This window comes from Podarcis liolepis, assembly GCF_965112155.1.
Source record: "Podarcis liolepis genome assembly, chromosome: 12".
NCBI lineage: Eukaryota > Metazoa > Chordata > Lepidosauria > Squamata > Lacertidae > Podarcis > Podarcis liolepis.
Window position 1 is genome coordinate 27,590,864 of NC_139563.1, and position 16,457 is coordinate 27,607,320.

At 43.1% G+C, this 16,457-nt stretch overlaps 1 protein-coding gene across 1 annotated transcript in view; it reads right to left on the minus strand.

Moving 5' to 3' along the window:
• Positions 1-16,457, minus strand: part of HEPACAM2 (HEPACAM family member 2) — a 31,695-nt gene that overhangs the window by 4,514 nt on the left and 10,724 nt on the right. The window contains 4 exon segments of the mRNA XM_083467695.1: positions 357-394; positions 526-550; positions 635-760; positions 9,617-9,916. Coding sequence (XP_083323821.1) covers positions 357-394; positions 526-550; positions 635-760; positions 9,617-9,916 — 489 coding nt within the window.

The following is a 16,457-nucleotide window of genomic DNA, read 5'->3' on the forward strand; positions in this document are numbered from 1 at the left end:
TCTCCACTGAGGGAGGGGCAGGAAGGCCTTGGCAGGCACCAAATGGGGTTCTAAGGGCAACATGGTGCCCATGGGCTCCACATTGGGGATTCCAGATGAGTGTTTTCCTTTATGGCAAAAATAGGAGGTTCATGGTGCAATTTAGATGAGAAAAGCAGCAAGTAACCCCCAACTCCCAATTGTAGCGCTACCCCACTGCAGTTTGCTCCCCCTTCCTTCCAAGATACTGCTTTTAAGAAAAGGCTTAGAAACCTAATCATTATCTAATTTGTCGTTTTGCTGTCCTCCTCTCTTTGATTCTTTTGAAAGCTTCTAAAGTGGTCTCTTTCCATTTAACTCTTTATATCATATATTACCTGAAATAGTTTGTGCTTTTCTGTAATCTGCTTCAGGCCTGAAACATTAAACAAAAATACAATTATTTCAAATTCAGCGCGGAATCGTAGGCAGCAAAAAGATGCTGCGTCCGTCCGTCCCCCTTCTTTTAAAAGCTTCGTGTAGACAAATGATAATTAAGTTTTCTACCTGGTCTGCAGCTTCTGCTGTAGAACTGAAAAAGAGACAAAGAACAATCAACCTTTTTTGTTATGGTTTACAGAAGCTTTGAATTTATTCCGGCGTTAATTTAACATACCTTTATGAGGCTGGAATCTTTTCCATAACGCTAGAAGGAACATTGATACTATCAAAAATAAGGAAATTCCACATAATATTCCTAGTGGAGACAAATATTTTTCTCTTTGAGCCAGCTGCTCCAGTCCTGCGTCAGAGAAGAACAGAAGTTGATATTTGATTTGCACTTATCATTCTGGCCAGGCCTATAATGCAAAACATTGCACATAGCAGTGCTCTGGAGCTAGAGCATCAACACTGGTTCAAATAGTGTAAATATCCCGGGGATTGCTTCTTCCATTCTACTGTCTGCATGCCACCAGTGGAAAATAATTCTTAAATACGATTTACCTGGTCCTGAAACTTATCGTTTCTTCTTCTGACTTTACTTGAGTTGCAGAGAAGAGCAGAAAATTACTTTAGTCCTTTATTTGGCCTGGTTTCTGTGTGGATCAAGTTCAAGAGTTTGTGGGTAATGTGATGACGGTAGGAACAAATGTGTTCTGTGAACATGTACACGGGGCCATGATGGTTGCTGCCCATTGGGGTTGGCCAGTGTGGCGTTCGTACGGAGCCCCCGGTTGTCTCACAGACTATTGATCCGTACACCACTAATCCACTGCCACCAACCAGACCCTCCCCGGTAAATCACTTAGTCTCAGTCAGGTTCTTAAGTTAACAAAGAAGAGTGTAGTTTACTGCAAACAAAAATATACTTTAACTGCATTCAAAACGTTACTCTTTACCTTCTTAGTCTTATTTTATCCTGTCTCTAACTCTTCTACTTCCCCTCACACAAGAACCAACTGCACTAACTGTCTCTCTACAGTGGTACCTCTGGTTAAGTACTTAATTAGTTCCGGAGGTCCGTTCTTAACCTGAAACTGATCTTAACCTGAAGCACCACTTTAGCTAATGGGGCCTCCTGCTGCTGCTGCCACGCTGCCCGAGCACGATTTCTGTTCTCATCCTGAAGCAAAGTTCTTAACCCGAGGTACTATTTTAGGGTTAGCGGAGTCTGTACTCTGAAGCGTCTGTAACCCAAGGTACCACTGTATTTCCAACAGTCTGCCAACTGTTTTCCCAACTGCCTTTCCCAACCAACTAAAACCAACCAATCCAAACCTCGGGCTAAGCTCTTTTATAAACAGGTAGGCTCCGCCTCTGGCTTTTCTATTGGTCTACCTATTAACTCTTTCTCTCCCCCTGTACAGACATTTTAAAAAAGAATGGGCAAATGCCACATCCAGGCAGAAGGCAGAGAGGAGTTGCCAATTGGAGGTGGAGCCAGAGCCAATGACAACTAATTCTAGTCCCCTGCCCCCCCCCCCATATCCCTGAGCAGTTCTACAATGGCAGCCCTGACATTAAGGAGGAGGAGCCTGAAAGGCAAGGTCACCCCCTGGCATGTAAAAAGGCAGGCAGGCTGGGAACTGGCTGAAGACAGAGAGGTTGGTGAGGCAGTGTCCCATTTGACCAAATTTGTTTAGCCTCCACTGGCGTGGAGTGAAGCTGTTCTGGGGAACACCAACAAACACCTTACACCAAGGACCACAGCTATTTTGAGATCAGTTTTGGTAAGAGTTGCATAGCCTTGACTTTCTTCATTCTACTCTTCGTTCGGCTGTTGCATTTGCACATTCAAAATGTGCAGCAGCAAATTTGCTGCCCACTTCCTGCTGTGCGCTCTCTCTCTCTCTCTGCTGTTTTCCCCGAAGCAAAGGATTTATGAGATATTTATTTAGCTTATTTGTGCATTTGGATTTTAATTGGTTGAAGTTTTTAAATTTTAGAGGCTTAATTTATGTTTTTCCCCCTTTTCATATTTTATTGTTGCCAGTTGCTTTGACACCTACATGGTGGAAAGTGGGGTTCAGATTTTTAAATAAGGAGTGCATTCATGGTGAAATATGAAGGGGGGAGAGACTAGACGTCACTGCAACCTGATACCGTGCAGATAAATGTGCTTAGGCATATGCCTTAATTTGCATATAATCAGGCTGCCACTGTCAGTCAGCAGTAACGAGACCCAAACTGTGGAATCAAATGTAATGGATTTTTAGATGAAATATAATTTGTAGACAGTTTCCTTTTTGGTAGTGTCGATTCACAAGATGGATACTGAATTTGCTTTCGTTCTGGGTTAAGCCAGGAATGGAAATAGGCTATTTTCTACAAACCTGTTATGCTCTGCTTTCATTATTTTAAAATATCTCTTCACCTTTCAATGTTGGAACGGTTCCTCATGGATTGCACTTGCTGTGGCTGCATGCGGCCGCTAGAGGGCACTCACACTTCGTTCTAATTACTTCAGTTCTGGCTTCGCTTGTATGACAAGCGAAAATTTGTAGTAACATCTTAGAACTGCCCCAGTGTCTTGTTGAGGGCGCACCTCCCTCCTTCAAATCTCCAACCTCCTAACTTCCCTGGCTTTGGCACTGGGGGCAACCATCGGCCTAGGAGAAAGCCAGCCCAGATTATCTGTGATCTGGATCCACGTTTGCCAGCTGCCTTGCAGGCTGTTGCAGTGCGATGCACCCTTCAAAATGAATGCACCCACGACAGCTTTGTGACGCTTACCTAACAATGCAGCTGATGTTGCTTCATTTGCTCCTTTTCATATCTAACAGCTGTTGGCACAGTTGGGGAGTGTTGTGGGTTACACAGAAAAGATGGGTTTAAGGAAAAAAAAAAGTGGGTTTCTTCAATCCAGTTATATATTTGAAGTTGTTAGATACTTCGGTTCATAGTTTAGCTAAACATTATACTTTCAGATAGGATTTGCTTTCTGCTTCATTTACATTTTCACTGAAGCTGTTTAGCAGTTCAGAATTAAAAAGTATTATTTGTTAAGTTAGAGGAGTTGGATAAGTAGGTAAACTGATTATATTCCTTCATGCAAGGAAATCTACTTACCAGGTAGGAGACCAAATTAATTATATATTTATCAGCATCTTCCTAGAATTTTAGCCCACTTCTTATAGAGGTTGCCATATTTCAGACATTTTCCCGATTTCCACCCGGACACTGCTGCTGACTGCGGTATTCTGGATATGTCTGGGAAAATCCGGCCGTATGCCAACCCTAATTTCTTATCATGCTCACTTCACATGTATTTTCCTTAGGGATGGATGAATCTGCTCATTTCAGTTTCTAACTTGTCCAATCTTAAATTCCTAGTTTTCCACATTCTGAATTTATTTCAAGAAGTCATCATGAAAATTGACCAGCATTTTAGTACGAATTTCTATTCATGTGCACAATTTTGCATGCAACCTTGCCTAATAAACACATTTTTCCAAAGCATATTTCCTCTTATATTTATATTTCTCCTAATATAATGCATTTTTGTATGCATTTTCAGCAATATATCCATTTTTATGCACATTTTACCTCAATATATGCATTTTTGTTCACATGTACCCTTCCCCCCACCCCACAGAATTACAGTTCCCAGGAGACAGGTAAATAGCATTAAACCATGTTAACAACACCCACATCACCCACAATACATTGAGGCACAGAGATGAGACAAATGTTACTTCTGTGGACATAGGAATTTTCAAGTAAAAATTGAACTGTAACTCAGAGCATATGTTCAGCATCACATCTGATTCATTATCTCCCTTTAGCTTTTTTGATATATGAAATGATGCCACACCCTAAAGACTGTGGACTGGTGCATGGGGGAAATCAGGGAAGAACCCTGGCACATGACATTTTAAAAAATCTTTGCAAAATCAGTGTTTTTATTGTGTGTGTGGGGGGGGGGGGTAATGTGAAATGTGTCATCAAGTTAAACATATATACGTAGATTAGAGGAATAAAGGCTGTGTCTTGGATGTAGGTCACTTCCACTTTTGCTTTGTTAAATATAGTTATTCCTACCAGCAATTCAACATTGACAGTTTTCAGACATTTACTGCTTATGTTTCTCTGCTTCTAGCCATATTTTTGTGTGAAGTGCTACATTTATATCCCGTATTTTCTCCAAGGAGCTGATCCCACCCCCATATTATTCTTGTAATGGTCCCGTGATGTAGGTTATGCTGAGAGTCATAGTCTGCTTGGAGGACCCAAGGGGAGGAGAGGTTGTGATGTCACAGATACTGGCTAGTCAGCGCAGTGCCCTGTTGTTTTTGCTGCATAACCACAGAACCAGTTTTCCCTGAGCTAGATTCAGTATGAATGTTAACAACATGAAGATTGCAGTTTTAGACTGCAGCATCTGCTCCCTCCCCCTTTTCTTCTTTCTTTCTTTCTTTCTTTCTTTCTTTCTTTCTTTCTTTCTTTCTTTCAAAAACCTTTTATGTATATCTGTACATACCCCAAATATATTATGTGCTATCTTATGATGTGCACAGCTTTTGTAACAAGACACATGAGTCGGCCCTTTGCCGAGTGCCAGCTCATGTTATATTTGTCTCTCAGAGTGTCTGTCTTTAGTTAAATATATATAATCCCATATCTCACTAAGAGCAAATAAGAGGGAAATAAGCTGTAGCCATGGCTTCGCAAAACTGCAAACGAATTTGAGCAACTACTCTTAGTAACGGTACAATGATACACCCTAGAATAGATAAAAGACTTCCATTTTTGGCACTGATAATAGGGTCGAGAAACTTTACAACAATCAGAGTAGCCAGCATCCCGATTGAGTGTGGCCATACTCCAGGAGAAGCTATAGAAAATTAATGTGCAATTGCACATCTGACCCCCCCCCCCCAATTCTTCAGGGATAATGAGGAATGGAGGAACCTGTGCATATCTCCTGTGGAGGGTCACATGAGCTCTAGATGTGAAGGCAGTGGTGGCATCCAGACAACCTGCTTATTGAGCACTCATCCTGATTCGTTTGCCCAAAATTTGTGGGGAGGTTAGATGACGTCAGCTATTTATCAAGTGTTCATTCCAAATTGTTTACAGGGAGTTTATGTCATGTTGCCTCAAAGCAAGGGTCACCCCACACTTTCTAGTGCAATTCTCCATCATTTTATTTATCACAATAAATAAAAGTTCCTTTTTTTGAGGGGGAGGGAAGTGGGTTTTGTTGCACAAGAGCTACCAATCAACTTTAATTTAACCTGAATTTGCTGGTATGTGATTGAATCCCACCCCAAAATAGCAACAGTCTGGAAGTGTCCCCTTAGTTCATCTCACTGCAGGAGAACTCTCAAGGTCTCATGTTGTGTGGGCCACCTGGAAGAAGGCCCTTGCCCCTCTGGCCACTTTGCCACTCAAAATTCCTCCTACTGCCTTCACACACAGGGGAAATACATAGGGCTATCCACATCTTCCCACTCCTCCATAGATTTCCCTTCCATATGCAGAAGAGAAGAAAATTGGTGTGTGTGTGTGTGTGTGTGTGTGTGTGTGTGTGTGTGTGTGTGAATTTTGAGAGGAAAACAGTCCCGAAGGGAAAGTGTTAAGCAACATTCTCCCCTGCCTCCAACTCACCCTTCTTCCTTTGAAACTGACAGTTGCCAATGGCTGCACTGGGAAGGGAGAAGCCAGGAGGAAGACATACACAGTTAAACTTTCTGTCTACTTTGGGAGCTTTAGTTCAGAGAGAAGCATTGGCCTATTACTGGGGAAAAGTGGCCCTCACAGATAGTCAGTCTTCTTCTTCCACTCTTCTGGTGTAATGTGCAAAGTTAATACAGTGATCAACAGGCTCCCAGAAATCTGAATCCACCCAAGAGTTCTGCAGATGACCTGGTGACTACATGTGTTTTAAATCTTTTGCATATACAACCCACCACACGTTTCCTTGTTCAGTATTTTCTAAATGGAGCTTCGATTCCTTAGTTCAGGAAAGTTGCACTTGAGATCGGTCATAAGACTGACAGTTCTAAATAGTTCTCTAAGCAGAAGCAGAAGCCACCGTGGTACGGGGTATATATTCCTACGTGCTTCCTATATTTATGAATAATTTATTTTAGTCATTTGAGCTTTGCAAGATAAGGAACCATAAACTGTTGTCTCCTTTTACAAGTCTGCTAATATTGACATCATAGAAACCAATAACACCATTAGTCACAAACTGTAAAACTCTGAAGGTCACAAGTTAGACATTACAGAACTCATTGTTAATTGTGATTTATATCCTTAGACAAAATATGCTTATTAATTTCATCCTGAAATTATGTACCTTCATTCTGAAATAAACTGGTTGAGGGGACGTGGCCGCCAGTTGCTGCAACTGCTCCATAGAGTCCAGAGCTGTAGAAGCGAATGTGCTATATTTGACAACAACTACCTGCCATATACATTCCTTTGGCTGGGAAGCATCCTTGACATCAAAGCATCCTTTGGTGACCGCTCTGAAGTTCCTGTCTGGCTCGCCATCCCCTCTGCTCCTATGGCCCTGGTGGGGTGGAGTGGATCTGAGAGCTGCCAGGTACTCAGGCAGCCGGTGTAGGAACCTCTGGTCCCGAGACAGGAAAGTCTAGATCTGATTGCTCCTCAGGACCATTAGCAGCAGGGAGATTCTCCAAATCTCCTTGCTTCTCATCTGAGGAGACCTTAGATTTGAGGTCTGGGGCAGAACCGAACCCTGACACCTACTTTGTGTTATAAGGTGGGGAACATTTCGTCCTCCAGATGTTACCACGCTACAGCTCCCTCCTCTCTGGTATGTATGGCTAAGTATGGTCTCCTCAGGCGAAGTCCAATCCAGCAGATCTCCATGGTGATCCATTGATCCTAAGGAGCCATCAGGCCTGGGTATGCCTGCCTCAATTAAAAAACCCTTTTAGAAAGATCCTTAGCCCCACCCCCTGATTTGTTCCAGGGCTGGATCTGGTTTGGTCAGGCACAGGGTGAATAATCCTGATCTGGGGGCTACATATTGGGGCCACAGACAGATCAGGGGGTCCCTGCAAAATCCCAGTGAAATCCTCTCTAACCAGCGCAGTTAGATCTCTCTAACACAAACTAGATTGGCTATCTTGCCACAAGTTCCTGCTGGTTTCTTCTTTATTTTCATAGCACTTATAAGCAACAAATATTGGTTTGATGTGAAGCAAACCCAATGTTATGTGATTGTATATATGAGCTCACTTTTTAAATAGTATGAGTTAACGAAGATATGATTGGCAATATATTCTTAAAAGTGTAAATAGAAAATGTACAGATCTGCATTTTGCAGGTTTTGCTAGCTTTTCAGATCTTACCATAAACTGTAAGATTGGTGCTTTTATTATCCTATTCAATTGAGTCCTATTTTACTTCCATGAATAGGAAATATGTAATTTTACGCAACGCAAAACCTTTGATTATGTTTTTCTTTCCTAGGCGTCATTTAAAAAAACCTGAATAGGTTTCACTGTAAAATTGTAACCTATTTTCCTTTCAGTGTGTTTGAAAACACAGAACTTTCATCTGTGATTATATTAAATCCCTTTGTACAATAAGCAGCTGCTGACCGTATTTATCTTAAGCATAAAGGCTCAGGTCTTTGTGTTGTCAAAGCCAAACAAGCTTGTGAAATGTCCTGTAAGGCAATATCTGAATACAGTAACTTGAGTTTACATTAATGTAATGGCAATGTGAAAAAGATATATGCTTAATAACAGGGCAGCATGTAAGAGTTATCCTCATTCTAACAAATCTTTTTTTCTATATAAAAATGGGGGGCAGGGAAAGAGATAGAACTTGTGCAATTTTACACAATGCATTTTAAACATTTATTAACTAATTAATAAAGAAAAAATATTTCTGTAACTATACAGATCAGCTATAATCTGATAGGAAAGAATTTACCTTAGCAGTTTTCTTGTTTAACGCACCATATGGGTCAACTTTGGAGTAATCTCCTTGGGGTCAATGGGATGGGACTCCCTCCCTCCCAGGTAAGTGTGCATAGTATTGTAGCCTTGTTGATTCTTATTTATTTATCCGCTTGTATCCCACTAGAAGAGCAGCTTACATGGATCTCATTTGGTCTCTCTCTGACATACTAGTAAGTTATAATAAATAATATTAAAAAAATAATAATTTATTATTTGGACCTTGCCCATCTGGCTGGGTTTCCCCAGCCACTCTGGGCGGCTTCCAACAAAAGTTCCACATCCTCCAAACATCAATAAGGTTCATTGAGTGCTCCTAGTGCAAGAATGGGGAACTTCCAGCTCTCCATACATTGTTGGGCTACAGGTCCCATCAGCCTTAGCTAGCATGGCCTTTGAACAGAGATCCTGGGAGCTGGAGTCCAACAACACCGGGAGAGCCACAAATCCCCCACTCCTATCCTAGACCATTCTGTGCCAAATAGTACGAAAGAAGAGGTTGCTTGATTTATCAATGCTGCCTATATTTAGGCTTCTGGAGTATGAATGGGAAACTCTTAAGTCTCCTTGTGATCTGGATAGGCGTATACTAATAACTGCATTAAGCTACTGTGATGTTCAAGGGCCAGAATGTAGTTACACTGCAGCCGTCATGGGCAGGTAGAATAACAGCAATGTTGGCTCTACTGTTGCCTTGTCAACTTTGGCTCAAGTGTTTCATTCACAGCTGAATTACCTAACATACCATTTACCTCTATGCCAGGAACAGAACGCGTATTAAAGGCCAACAACACTAGTTTGGATAAGGAGTGGAGAAAAGAGGAAAATTTCAGAGATCACCCTTGATTTCTTCCTATATAGGTTCCCTTTCATGTCATTCTTTAGTAAGTAAATATAGTTATATTGATTGATCCTACAACATAAATTAGTCACTGCATCAGTGTTGTTTTTTGTGCTAAAGATGCCGAACCTTTCATAAAGGGCACTCTATAAACTTTGGTCTCATTTGTACCTATTGAATTACAATGCTCTCCTCTGCGGAAACCACAAAATTTCACTTCTCAGGACCCCTTTGGTGAGAGGGAACTATGATTAAACAAGTTTGGTGACGCTTTCCTTTCTGTCTCTAAGATATTGTCTGCCTGAGTTTTCAGACAGTGGCTTGGAAGTTTTGTACAAACCTTGTAGGTTGACATGCGAGCATTCATTCTTACCTTTTGGCATCATAATCACAAATATGTGGGTTTCTTTCCACTTCCCAGTCTTGTTGTTGAGAGCTCTGCACCTGTATTCTTCTGTTTTCTGCGTCACCTTCTCAGATACAACTTCCAGGGACCTCCCGTACTTAATGAGGCGCGTGGAGTTGTCAGCCCTCTGGGTCCATGAATAAAAAATATTTGGTGGATTGGAATCTGCTGAGCAGTAAAGCTGGACTGCTTCCCCTTTGTTAAACGTAAAATAATCCCCTAACTTCTGGCCATTGTCAGAATTTATGGTAAGTCCATAGGGCCCATCTGTGTGAACATAACAATTAAAGAGAGAGAATATAAACTCAACAGAAAAACATAACAAATGACTGCTGTTTTGTCAGATCTTCCAACTGCAACATTTCTCTTTCACATGCTGTTATTTCTAGCTTCTAAATCCATATAAAGATGATCTTTGGATTCATTGCATTTTAAATTTTCTTTCCATTCTGAGTCCTCTTTTGCATGAACTGCTAAACTGTGATTTAGTTTTATGAGGATGAGCCACAGTGAGACACTGGCTTTCAACCACCCCTTCTCTCCTCTGCGGAGGCTGTGAGGAAGGGAGCAGACATTTCTGATTAACCATATCATCTCAGCTAACTGCCAATCACCCATTCCCACCACCCTTCTGAGTAATACCCCTCCCCACCTTCTCACTATATAGAAGGATCTGGCAACTTTTGTTTCAGTGTATCTGAAGAAGTGTGCATGCACACGAAAGCTCATACCAAGAACTAACTTAGTTGGTCTTTAAGGTGCTACTGGAAGGAACTTTTTTATTCTGATTAACCATAGTTTAGCTTTACCGCCTAACCCTAAACTGTTAAACTATGGTTTGTTGAAACAATACAGCTTCTTAAGCCATAAATTGAAACTGTCCTGTTTCAAGTTAAGATGGAAAATGCGCCTCCCCACAAATGTAGCTATTAACAGCAAAAAAGACCTACGGAAAGCTACTTCTATTGGTGTATTTAATGTCATATCTAGGTTGGACCTCATTCCACTCAGATAGCTCTCATAAGGGGTTGCTTGCAAGCCAAATCCAAAAAAAATTAGGGCATTGGTTTTTCTCTCTAAAAAGTATTGATTTACCATAAGCATATGTACAAATCAGGACTACTGTCACATTCAAATTGCAAAACTCTTTCTTTCAATCATCCTGCTTGCTCTGGTTTCAGCCCCCAGGGTGCCAGGGAGATGTGACCTGAATTCCATCTACCAAAGACAACTTCGCTGCCCATTAAACAAGCATCTTTCGCTACAACACTATAGCAAAGCTGGGATAAATGGCCATTTCTTCATTTTACACAACAGAACAGTGGATCTAAAACCACGAAAACTTGTATGAACCTTGCACAGCGTGAAACACAAGGGTGAAACTCCTCTATTTACATATCAAGGTAAATTACATAAGATGTCTATTTACAGGGGGAGGAGAGAGATAAATTAGTTCTGGAATAACTCTAGGGTAAATAGAGTTTATGGTGCGTGCATCTGGGCTTTTATTTACTGAACAATTGCGCTGTAGACCTAGGAGATGCACCCTAGCCAATCAACCAAGGATTCCTTACTTCTTCATATGACTCTCTCTTCCAGAGGCACCAGCTTGTGAGGGCGATTGCGGAGGGTGGGGAAACATTGGGAGGAACTGGGGTCGGAGCCAAATGCAGCAGTTGCACAGTTTCAATGGCTGCTCCTCTGCCTCCTCTTGGTGCCGCCACCAGTGAGAGGTTGCTTCAACCCTCATTCCCCTCCATGGCAGGAGGAGGAGGAGAAGCTGGCCACTGGAGCAGCGACATTGGGGGCAGCCTCCCCCCAAAATATAGGGGCCCCCCAAAAGGGCTTAGCCCCCTAGCTGGCATGCTTGCTATCTTCAAAGGGCAAACATGAGCTGATGAGGCCGTATGTATCAAAGCAACCATGTTGTCAGGGACTGTGGCTGAACTGAAAACTACCTGGGCTTGGTTTGGAGCTAATGACCGGGTGCACCTAAGCTTCGGAGCCTTCTTTGGTGCACGGGAGGAAATGAGGATATGCAAATGGGGCTTCTGAAATTGGCAGGATGTCTGCAGCTTCTGGATTTGCTGAGTTTGGTATAAATACAATCAACCCGAACATCCTTTCCTGGTCCAGCCTGCTCAATCTCAGGTATCAGATAGGAACGAGAGGGCATTTGTTCTCCAGTCACCCTGGATCTTCAGGGCAGAATGAAGCCAGCACATGTATGTTCTTGCACATAGGTGTTCAGACAGCTAGGTAAAAGGTAAAGGACCCCTGGATGGTTAAGTCCAGTCAAAGGCAACTATGGGGTTGCGGTGCTCATCTCGCTTTCAGGCCGAGGGAGCCGGTGTTTGTCCACAGACAGCTTTCCGGGTCATGTGGCCAGCATGACTAAACCACTTTTGGCGCAACAGAACACCATGACAGAAACAAGAGTGCATGGAAACACCATTTACCTTCCTGCCACAGCGGTACCTATTTATCTACTTGCACTGGTGTGCTTTCGAACTGCTAGGTTGGCAGGAGCTGGGACAGAGCAACGGAAGCTCACCCTGTCATGGGGATTCGAACCGCCAACCTTCTGATCAGCAAGCCCAAGAGGCCCAGTGGTTTAGACCACAGCACCACCTGTATCAGCTAGAGAAAGGGTTAGTCAGCACCAGGAAATGGGAGAGTCTGTGGTAGAACAGGGTGCTACCATGGGGCCACCATCTTACAGCAAACGTACTGCTATCTATGTAAGGGGGAAAGTTGCTCCTCCTTCTGGCCCCATCTTGTGCAGTGTAGAAAGAGATAACTTTTGCAAGATCTGCTATTTTGTGGGCAGTTCCAGAACTCAATGACAATAAAGCCCAGGTTGCCTACTGAACTAAAACAAATGCCTCATCACACTTGCCGCACAATTTAATCTACACCTGCCTTGTTTCTGCTTTTACTTTATAAAATGGTTTTGCACAGTTACCAACATAGAGCCAATGGCAAGCAAGGGAAAAGGTCTTCCTGTAATAGCACAAAGGCCACCCTTACCTGAAGTGATCTCATCTACCAAATTCTCCTTTCAAGTCATATAATTCAATATGAACTTTATCATTAGCACAGTTAAAAAAAGCCTGTTTGCCAGCTACCAGTTCTCCCAATAAGAAGCCAGTCCTGGCTCCAGGGTCCACATATACCATATGCCATTGCTGCCAGGAGAACTGCAGTAATAATAAAGGTCACTCACAGTAAATACTTGCCATCTGCTCAGAAACAAGATGGATAACAGTTTCGTGGTGACAGGAGCCAATTGGTCATGTTCCCACTGAGACGTAAATCGTTGCTAAGAAGTGGTGATTTATTATTTTACAAGTCATTTAGTAAATAGCATTTACGGAGTCAAAAGGAAAGGTTCCCTCTTTGGAGAACGGCATCGGAAAAGCGGTAGCCCTGCCAGAGAAGAATGATTCTGAAAATGTCCTTTAAAAGCTAGAAGTATTTCATCTAAAAATAAAATAAAATGTTTTTAGAAGATTAAATAAAAATAAAAATCAGTACTACTCCTGGTCTGTTTGGTTTGTCTGCTAATTGCAAAACAAATGTACTAAAAGCCAATTGCACTTTTGTACGGAACAGAAATCGCTTAGTGCAAAACTAGGAAGGACAGATTGGCCTTCATGACCAAATACTGCATAAAGGTAAAGGTAAAGTGACCCCTGACCATTAGGTCCAGTCGTGGCCGACTCTGGGGTTGTGGCACTCATCTCGCTTTATTGGCCCAGGGAGCCGGTGTACAGCTTCTGGTTCATGTGGCCAGCATGACTAAGCCACTTCTGATGAACCAGAGCAGTGCACGGAAACGCCGTTTACCTTCCTGACGGAGTGGTACCTATTTATCTACTTGCACTTTGACGTGCTTTTGAGCTGCTAGGTGGGCAGGAGCAGGGACCGAGCAACAGGAGCTCACCCCATCGCGGGCATTCGAACTGCCGACCTTCTGATCGGCAAGTCCTAGGCTCTGCGGTTTAACCCACAGCGCCACCCGTGTCCCTTCTAAATACTGCATAACCAAAGGTAAATAGAAGGTTCACATTGGCGCTCAACACTGTTACAAAATACCCATTATGGAAAGCCTCAAATTAGCACCAATGGTTGTAATAGTAATGACCGCTCCCCGCATAAAACGGGGGGCGACCTTTGCGTGGGCGCGCGCAGCCCCTTGATCTGGAGCGGCTCCATTAGCATAGGCTTGGCTTTGCCTTCCCTCAGGTGGGATACCTGGAGGTCTCCGCCTACCCCAGTCAGTTGTCCAATCCCACCTGGGGGGAGCGTTGCCAAGGAGATCAGGCCAGGTAGGGGAGGGATTACCTGCCCACACAATAGAGGGAGGATCTTACCTGGGAATCCTCACTTGGCTCCAGAGCTTCTCCCACCCTACCCACCCTCAGTTAATGCCTTATTTTGCAGGTTAACTTTTCTTCACAGGTTTTGCAGGTTAACCTTTCTTTACAGGTATGCAGGCACTGCTACGTTAAGGTCGCTGTTAAAGGGCTGGAAAGGAATTTCCCTGCATTGGCAGATTTCGCTTTTCCCGTAGCAAAACATCACAACTTTGGCGGTATCAGGCCTTGGGCGAAATCCTTTAGTCCATCTTCCTCTTTGCGGTGGCGATATGAGGGTTCCCCGTTAAAGGGGTTTCTGAAGGGAGGCTTTGACCGTACGCCGAAAGGTCATCATTGCTCTCCCCTGCGGCGGCGGCATAACGGGGGCGGCTATCTCTGCTTGAACATATGTTCTCCAGAGCCAGCCCATCCCCCCCACACACGGATAACCCTGATGCTCCCTAGGTCCCCGGCTGAGGACTGGGGAGGGAGAACGCCCAATGCCTGAGCCAAGGTCTACCCACATTTGAAATTTAATAAAGTTGTGGCCAATTTAATCCCATAGCACATTGTCTTGAGTCGTTATTCCACATGACGGGGGGGGACCGCTTGGGATCTGGGGACTCCGCCTGTCCACGCAATGGACACTGCAGTGTGCTGCATGGTATCAAGTCACGCCCACAGCATACATTTAAAGCACTTTTATATCACTTTGAAAGTTCTAGCTCTGCCCCTCCACAAATCCTGGGAACTGCAGTTTCAGCTACAGGTCCCAGAATCCTTAACAAACTACGGTTCCCAGGATTCTTAGGGGAGAGAAGCCATAAACGGCATGGATGTGGCTAGGATGGAAAGAAGCATTCAGTCAATCCAAAGCCCATCATATATATGTGATGCTTATGTCTCATTCAGAAATGCGACAGGAGGATGAGCCAAGGAGTCTGGCAAAAGCTAGCTGGTGCTGACCTTTAAAGCCCTAAACGGCTTCAGTCCAGTATACCTGAAGGAGCGTCTCCACCCCATTACTCCACCCCATTACTCAGCCCAGACACTGAGGTCTTCCTCTGAGGGTCTTCTGCTGGTTCCCTCACTGTGAGAAGCGAGTTACAGAGAACCAGGCAAAGGGCCTCCTCAGTAGTGGCGCCCGCCCTGTGGAATGCCCTTCCTTCAAATATCAAGGAGATAAAGTATTACACAACTTTTGGAAGACATCTGAAGGCAGCTCTGTATTAGGTAGTTTTAAATGCTTGATGTGTTTAGTATGTTTTCAGATATGCTGTAAGCTTCCCAGAGTGGCTGGGGAAACCCAGCCAGATGGTCAAGGTATTAATAATAAAATTTATTATTATTCCTATTATTAGTTGACCTGTGGTATTAGGAAGCCCATGGCGATGGCCAGGTAACCTTAGGGCCAGGAAGGATGAGTGAGGAGGTGCTGCCAGGATTTCACATACTTATTCCATAATATCCAGTAATATCTGAGGGTGGTCCCAAGAAGTTTATTTACTTTTGTATTAAAGTGGTTTAGATCTCCTCAAATGAGCAGTAATTGTTCACATAATTCTCACTTCTGTCCCTGCCCATTTTGTTGCTAGTGTTTGGTTTTGGGCTTTATACACCTTAGTTTTGGTTCCTGTAAATGGCATTTCCATATTTTGGCTCATAAGCTAATTCTTCCCTTGGAAGTATACCCACCATGTTTTCTCAACTTCCATCATTTCATCTCTAAACCCCATATTTACTTAATGTCGCCAGTTTTTGACATACTTCCAACACCTTCTGAGTCAACAAAGCTTCTTTCAAGAGTGGATCAAGTAAACCGGTTTGCTTACAGCTTGGTTAAACAAAGTTATCCTTTATCTTGTCGGTCAAATCATTCCAGTCTCCAAAATACTGCATATAATTAACACATATAACTAACCTAGCATGGAACAGCCATAATTTTGATCTAGTTTCTAGTTGTATCCATTTAGATGGGTGAGATTTTGTTGGGAGCTGCCCAGTATGGCTGGAGCAACCTAGTCAAATGGGTGGCTTACTACTACTACTACTACTACTACTACTACCTGCATGGACAAAGAGACAGGTGAAACATTGGTTTTCTAACCATTCTGTACTTCAATTCTTTTTAGCCTTACCTGGAACAGGCCTTCTGTCATAATGAGTAGGTGCCATCATGAGAGCTCGATGGAAGTTTACTATGGTCCAAAAGGCAGACTAGGGTTTGCATTCAGATGGGAGGAATATTGTATTAGTTTCCCCGATTATACATGTTAGTGCTTCTGTCCTGTTTTCTAACATTCCTTTCACACTACAGTACCTGTTGTGCTATGGAAATGTAACTTTTTGATTGCTATACAAGCATGTCGTGTTAAATTTCATTCACACCTGTGGGTACAGTGTGACACAACAGTGAACGTTGTTGGACAACGTTGCTGCTTCCCTAC